At 28.4% G+C, this 8,102-nt stretch overlaps 1 protein-coding gene across 1 annotated transcript; it reads right to left on the bottom strand.

Annotated features, from left to right (window-relative positions):
* Positions 1-1,247: 1,247 nt before the first annotated feature.
* On the bottom strand, positions 1,248-3,723 carry LOC129605964 (zinc finger BED domain-containing protein 5-like). The gene is made up of 6 exons (XM_055516001.1): positions 3,617-3,723; positions 3,045-3,553; positions 2,710-2,969; positions 1,836-2,322; positions 1,455-1,480; positions 1,248-1,379 (listed from the first exon to the last, which is right to left on the bottom strand). Exons 1-6 carry the CDS (start codon positions 3,721-3,723, stop codon positions 1,248-1,250), a joined length of 1,521 nt encoding a protein of 506 aa, XP_055371976.1.
* Positions 3,724-8,102: the final 4,379 nt, after the last annotated feature.

Below are 8,102 nucleotides of genomic sequence, written 5' to 3'. Positions count from 1 at the left end.
CAAAACCTGGCAGGAGATTACGCAATTTTGAGTTTGATGAGCTTTTTGGTGTACTATTGCACTTATCACATATTTGTTAATTCTGTGACGCACTGCTTACACATGTTAAATGGTATAAAATTTTGCATTTTTTACATTCGAATGTCTTATATAATCTATCAATAATTTCTTTGTTGCATTTTCCACACGAAATTTTTAATATATGGGTTTTAGAACGTTTAGTGAAAAATAAATTTTTGTTTCTTCTTTTTTAACTTTTTTTTTTTTTTATTTTTTTTTTTATTTTTTCAAAGTTTGGTTTTTTATTGATTGTGTTTAATATTGTACTTGTATTTAGAAATTCATCTTTTATTATTGAATAATAAGCAAACACTATGGTCGAATTATTTATAAGGAAAACTGATTTTATTTACTTATATTAACTATTACTTTATTCACTCTGAAGGAACTAACAAGATTGACTTTACAGTATTATAAAGAAACATCACATAGTAAAGGTTTGTCATTGAAATTTGTTAATCGAGCATTTTTACGTCGTATGATTTTTACACGCGAAAAATTATAAAAAGGTAAAAATGCTGATTTGAAAATTTTGTTTAAAAGTTTCGCAAGAATTTAAAGAACAAAAAAAATTTAAGTTATATATTTTAAGTTAAGGTGGAAGCGACGGGTTGGATTACAATTTTGTTAGGTTGGATAACCGAATATATGACCTGCATGCATACAAAATTATTTTGTTAAACCAAAAAAAAAGCAATTCTTATGGAAAAAGAGGTATAAAATCTGACCACTATTTTAAGTTTTATTATGTATTATTGAAATTATTATAAGGGATGGGAATTTTAAAATGCGTTATTGCTACCCAGAATAGAGCAATTTATGTAAAATCAAAATTCATATGCATGTATGAAAAAATTTCTTTTGATCTTGAACTTAAATTTTTCTTATAAAAAGAAATTTAGTCTTTCGAAAAAAAATATTAAGTACCACAACCTAGCCCATAACAATACCGTTCTTCAATTGTTCTAAGTAAACCCATAACTTCATTTTCATTTTTGGTTAATGCGTTTTCAAAACCACTCTTATATTCTTTTAGTGAATAGTGAATATTTTTTATATATTCACTATTTCTTTCTACAGTACAATTCATTTTTTGCAGTACCATGTCCACGTTTTGAATGTACATAATACATATTATAGTACATTCATCACACATATATCGCCAATTTTTGTTAGTATCAAGAATATTACTTTGAAACTTGTCCAACCCGGCATATTTCATCGATATGTGGTATATTTTGTTGCACACACCGAATGCCGTTATCACCACTAATTCTTTTTACACGTTTTGCAGTCAGCCATCCTATAGTTGACTGTATCTACGACGGAAAACAAACTTACGCAATCTGAAGTAAAAAATTTTTAAATATTTTCCCGTATTTAAAAAATTCAACCGCTTCGCTTGAGAACTGAGGTTGAACTGAGAATTAGAAAACGTGTATTTATATATGTTAACAGAGCATTTTGAAAATTTTATTGCATAATTTCCTTTTATTACAAGTTTTTGATTTGAATAGTTATTAGTTAAATTACCTAAATCAGGGATGGCAAATAGGGTTTGATCAAAGTGCCAAAATTTGGGGAAATTTATTGTCACACTTTTTCCCGTGCCAGCACAGTACCAAGTACAGGTATGGTTAGGTAAATACAAAATTATGACAAGTTGTAATAATATTTATTTATACATATTATAGTTCAAGGTATAAAAATTAATAAATACAGATAGAAAAAATATTAATTTGATTTTTTATCAGAAACTTTTTGTTTCATATTACTTGCAAGAGTTTTTATGTCGGGCTGGTACATTGTTGACTGCAGAGTAATACATGCTGCCGAATCTTCCTCTGTTAATCTGTTTCTAGTCTTTGAATGTACATGATTCAAAACGGAAAAAAGACTTTCGCAAGAGTAAGTGGAAGAGAAAATCGTTAACAACGAGATTGCTAATTTTTTGACAGAATAAAAGGTATCTGGCATACTATTCCAAGCTTCTAAAATTTTACTTTCCATGAAACATTCTGATTCCACATTTTGGGATCGATGGCTTTCTAAATCTTCAACAAGCTTCCGCATATTCACAAATTTATTTACCCAAATTGGATTGGATTGCAGATCAATAATTTGCATTTCTAAATTATCTAATCGCATCCAAATAAGGAGGTTATTGTCACAATCTTGCATATCAAATAAATCTGGGTAATTAATAATTTTTAAAATATTTTCGATCCTTTTAAAATCGAGAAATCTTTGTGCAAACTGTTGCTTAATAGAAACGAGAATATTTGTAAATTCATAGGTGAAATTCCAATTAGTTTTTTCAAAAATGTGTATTTCATCAAAAAAAACTTTTAGTTTTCGGAAATATTCAAATTTTCCAGATTCGATATCTCTAATGAAAATATCTAGTTTAACTTCAAACCCCTTTATAAGTCCAAACATAACTGCAATCGTCTTCCCACGCCCTTGCAATTTTTTATTTAGAGAGTTTAAATGTAATGTTAAATCAGTGAAAAACATTAATTTTGTTAGCCATTCTATGTCATCAAGTTCTTTAAAATCGACCCTATTGTTTTCACGCAAAAACAGACGTATTTCATCCAAGCAGCTCACAAATCTTTCTAACGATATGGCCCGGCTCAGCCAACGCACGTTATTGCACATTAAAAGAGTGTCATATCCACAATCGACATCATTTAAAAGTTTTTTAAATTGTCTTTTGTGCATATCACGTGCAACAATAAAGTTTATAATTTTATTAACTTTTTCTGAAACTTCTTTTAAATCGCTAGTACCTACTTTTGCACAAAGCATTTGCTGGTGAATGATGCAATGAAATCTTATAATCGGATGTCCAACATGTTCTTGAAATAAATTAACAAACCCTGTTGCCGGACCAGTCATATTAGGTGCTCCATCCGTTGTAATAGAACCATTTTTTTTTAAATTGAGATTAAGGCTTTTTAATTCATTAACAACAACTTCACAAATATCTGCACCTCTTGTTCTTTCCGGTATATTTGCTAATTTCAACAGCTCCTCGCGTATTTCATTCCCTTTTGAATAACGTGCAAAAATTGCTAATCGGGCAGACGAGTTTATGTCAGTTGTTTCATCCAAACAAATTGAGAAGAAATCGCAACTATTAATATCGGTTTGAAGTTGTTCGGAAATATTAATGCTCATTTTTAAAATTCTTTGTTTAATAGTATTTCTACTCATCTGTAATTCTTGTATTTTTTGGAGAATTTTTTCCTTATTATTGAAATCTTGGAACAAACTGGAAGCAGCTTTTAACACAAGTGTTTTTATAAACGTTCCGTCAGAAAATGGTTTCGAGTGTTTAGCAATCAAATAAGAAATTTCAAAACTCGCTTCTGTTATATTATTAGGAGTTTTCACAAATCTTGAAAACAAATTTGATTGTTTTTCAACATCTTTTAATCGTTGTGATATTAATTCTCTTCTTTCGGCAATATTTTTTTCAGAAATTTCCCTGTGATTAGTTTCAAAATGTCGTTTAATAGAAGATGTTCAACATACAATAACTTCGGAACACAGACCACAACGACTCTTATCTCCATGTTTAATAAAGCCGTAATCAATTGTCCAAGATGGTAAAAAACTGCGAACATCCTGTAGTTTTTGTTTTTTTATTGGTGACATGTTAATGGGGTAAATAATTAAATCTAAAATTACACGATAAAAATTATATATATTTAAATAATGTTTATTTGTTAAATTAGTTCATTACCGAAATCAAGTTTACAGCTGTAAAAATATTTAGCATTAGAAATTGGTCGATGTTTTTCATTCACTTTCTATTAGAAGTATTTTCAATTAAAAATAACGGTAAAAAACTAAACACGACACGTGTTGTGTAAACTCAGAAAAACAATTATGACATTCACTCTTGAAATATGGATAATTTTTCATACCCTAAAAACCACAACTTTTTTGTTTTAAAAAGAAAACTTCAAAGTTTACTATGTTTTTTCTTTTTTGAAATTTTTGAATACTCAATGCATTTTCAAAGCGGTTTGAATTTTTTTTCGTTTTCAATTTTTTTTCAATACTTTACTTAGTGAAGTGAAAAAAAAACAAAAATAAAAAGAATATAACATTTGAATATGTTTGGTTTTGAATATTTGTCATTTCGCTATTAGGAAATTATCATTTTTAGGAAATTTTTCATTCAATCAATTTTTCAACGAGTTTTTAGATTTTTTATTAGAAAAAAAATCTATATAAAAATTTGTCGAGGCACAACTATAACGTGCCATCAAATTTTTTTTCCGTGCCAAGTTTGGCACGCGTGCCCTTTAATTGCCATCCATGAATTCTAAATCTAGATTTCTTGTAACAAATATTCCTTGTTTTATTTCTTCAACAGTTTTTACTTTATTCAATTCAAAATGACATGTTAAATTATTTGATAAAATATTTCTAACACATTTCAATATTTCAAATCTTTTTAGTCACAATTTTAGTATTATAATCAAAAACTTTATAATTATTCATAAGAATTTTAAAATTTCCAGTGTTAATTTGTTCATATTTTGAATTTGTGAAGGGCCGTACAATGGCTTTGAAATATTTCTCTTTGCAAAAGGTTGGTATTGAAATCACTACAATTACATTATCATCGTTTTACTTTTTTATAAATGGCAATGTATTTGCAGTGACATTTAGTGTTTCGATTTCCTCAATAGTCAAAATGTCATGTGCCAAAATATTCTGCCTACTGAATATAATTATATCCTTTATTTGAACTATAAAGTTGTTTAAATTTTAAATATTACATAATTATGGAAAAAAGTTTCCTGTTGGGTTAATTTGTCTAAAATTTCTATTTCCCTGTTGATAGAGTTGTTAAGGAATTTATCAATTTTTGATTTTTGTTTATTTATACGATTAGTGATATTCTGAAGAGCAGACGACAGTTGTTTGTTAATGATTTGTTTGTTTGATTTTTCCACGAGTTGCTTCAAGTTCGTATATTTCTTGAGCATCTTCGGAATCCATGTTTCCAGTTACGAATTTAACAATGCTATCGAGAAAGTTAATCTCGTTTAATTCTATGTAAATGTTGTTTTATAGTCTTTATAAATTGCGATGTAAAACTGTCAGTTCTCTTTCAATTAAGATAAAATTAGGATTGTCTTTATAGTTGATTGACATCTTGTTTATGTTTTCTATAAGGATTTTGAAAACATCATCAACTTCTTTTAAGTTTATAACATGCAAAATTCTTGTATAATGATTATTCTTGTTGTTCTTCCAACCTTAGTAGGGTAAAACCATGTTCTGTATAAATAGTGGTAACTTCTAGGTTTTGTGTTACTTCGCCGTATAGAATTGCCCAAAGTATAATCAATATCGCCGTTATTTTCATGGTTTCTGAAAATAGAATTTATTTGATGATTATATTTTCGTTTTAATTGCGTTTTATGGTATTTTACATTTCTTTTATTACTGGTGTTTGTTACGTTCTTAATTATTTTCTTTAGTGAAATTTTTTAATTTTTTACATTTTGGGGCATTTTTGGCTATCTGTTTATTTTAACTATGTTGTTTGTCAGTTGGAATTGCTGTCCTCTTCCTCTTGCATTGAATCCTCTTTTGCATTGAATTTTTCTAGCCCAGTTAATTTTTCATTTTCATATTTAGCTTTTAAATTTTGAATGTCAGTTTTATCAAAATTTTTTATTATAAAGTTTATTGGTCTCAGTTTTGTTGTTGAGTGTATCGTATTGTTATAATAGGTGATTATTTTGTAAAGACGATAATCTAGATTATCTTTACTACGTTCGGCATTCATGATCCTTAGATGATAAGTTAAGGGTACCATGAAGCTGCTCGATATCGATATATTTTATTTCTTTTACGATACCAAATGTGAACTATATAATTGAAACTATGTGGTGTTTCCGAAATTTCAAAAGGTATTTTAGGTGGGTTTCTATCATGTTTCGCTATGGTTTTTACTTAAGTGTTCAGATGAAATAATATTTAAAAGTTTTTCTTTGTCAGTGATGTCAATTAATTTAATTGAAGACTTCAAAAGTTTTAAATTTTTATTAGATGAAAAATATTTAACATATAAATCTTGAAAGTCAATAAAAAGTGAATTATCTTCACAATATACGCACATTAGGCCTTTGTCTAAAAGTACTTTTCTCATTAGTTCTAGTAAATTTTCTTAATTAATAATTTTCATTGAAAAATTTTGGTTTTTTCCTCTGCTTAGAAATATTTGATTTTTAAATAAATTGATAGGCTTCTAGGATATATAAATGTAATCTATTGGGTCTTCATTCGTGCTATGGATTGTAGCACCAGTTGACATTAGAAGAGTTTTCATAAGAGGTGAAAAATTGATTTAACTCAAGAGAGCAGTCATTTGCTTGAAGATCATTCGATGAAACTTCAGCGTTTTTATTCTGACTTTTGTTATATATAAAATTTTCTATTGGCGAAAGATAGTCTGCTATTTGAATTTCTTTTCCCTTGAGATTTTCGATGTTAAAATCAAATTTATTTAATTTGATTTTCTACTTCTGGAGTTTACTATTTGGCTCTTTTAAGTTATTCAGCCATACTAAGGGACGATGATCTGTCTTTATAGTAAATCTTCCATCGTAAATGTACGATCTAAATTGTTTAGTCGAAGAAGCTCTTTTTCGATGGTTGCGTATCATGCTTGTTTAGAGTTCTAGATATAAATTAAAGTTCTGTGGGGTCCACCTGGGTTCTGTCTTTTACTTTCACTTCTTTTATAATTTTTTTAGGAAAAATTACTTTATTTTATATAATAAAAAAAAACAATCTTTTAATTTAATTTTACAACGAATAAATTTTATTGGTTCTCACTTCTAATTATCAAATAATAATGAATAGATTTTTATAAAATGTTAATTTTTATTTACGATCGCTCTACTTGCAATATCAGCAAAATTGCTATAGCTGCAACGTGACCGTTCAACGAATTTTTATGTGAACTAAATTTTAAGGTAGTTCACACCGAAAATTGCTGTGTTGACGATTTCCCAATTTTTGAATTAAAATTTTTGGGTGAAAGGTTATAGGTTAACGTCTGAAATAATGTGCAACGTTAACTTATATACGATATTGGATGATTATTTTGAGAAATAACCGCGCCAATTGCTACATTTGATGCATCCGTTGCTATGACAAAAGTTTTTTCAAAGTCAGGATGGACTAAAATTGGGTAACTTATCAAGAGATTTTTTAACATATTAAAGGTATTTATATATTCATTATCTTTTTAGTTAATTTTTGCGCCTTTTTTCAAATATTTTGTTAAAGGATACGCAATTTTTGCATAATCCCTGAAAAACTACTGATAATATCCTGTAATACCCAAGAAGCTCTTAATTTCTTTACGTGTTTTAGGTAAACTGATATTTGAGATAGATTCGACTTTCGCCGGATTAGGTTTTATACCTTCGTTAGTTATAACACGAACAAGAAACTCTGTTTGTTTACATAAGAAAGCACATTTGTTTATTTGAATCTTTAAGTTTACTTCAGTTAACTTTCTTAAAATTTTTGGGACGGAATCTATGTGTTCTTGCAGTGATGTTGAATAAATTAAGATGTCATCCATATATACAATACAAATTTTATTAATAAATTCTTTCAAAACGTCGTTCATTAAACGCTGGAAGGTCGAGGGCGCGTTTCTTAGCCCAAATGGCATTCTTATAAATTCGTAATGCCCAGTTGATGTGGAAAAAGCAGCTTCGGGTTTGCTCTACCTCGATTTGGTGAAATCCTGTAGCCAAATCCAAAGTAGTGAAATAATTAGCTTTTCCAAGTTTCTCAAACACATCTTCAATGTTTGGAATGGGGTAGCGGTCTTCAACAGTTATTTCATTCAATTTTCGATAGTCAATGACAATACGTCGTTTTTGTGTGCCACTGTTATCAGCCTTTTTGGGAACTATCCAAATAGGGGCATTGCAAGGTGAATTAGAATCTTGTATTATTTTATTTTTAAGCATAAAAGATTTTCTTATTAT

The sequence above is a fragment of the Condylostylus longicornis genome, unplaced genomic scaffold (genome assembly GCF_029603195.1).
Source record: "Condylostylus longicornis isolate FDR11 unplaced genomic scaffold, ASM2960319v2 ptg000016l, whole genome shotgun sequence".
Lineage (NCBI taxonomy): Eukaryota > Metazoa > Arthropoda > Insecta > Diptera > Dolichopodidae > Condylostylus > Condylostylus longicornis.
Note: the sequence above shows the minus strand (reverse complement) of the source record. Positions and strands in the feature narration are given on the sequence as shown.

Coding starts and splice junctions, on each gene's coding strand:
- LOC129605964 (XM_055516001.1), bottom strand. CDS start 3,723: ATGTCACCAATAAAAAAACAAAAACTACAGGATGTTCGCAGTTTTTTA. Junction 2,323..2,709: donor CTCTTTTAATGTGCAATAAC/GTGCGTTGGCTG, acceptor GTTTCTATTAAG/CAACAGTTTGCACAAAGATT. Junction 1,380..1,454: donor CTCAGTTCTCAAGCGAAGCG/GTTGAATTTTTT, acceptor TTTCCGTCGTAG/ATACAGTCAACTATAGGATG.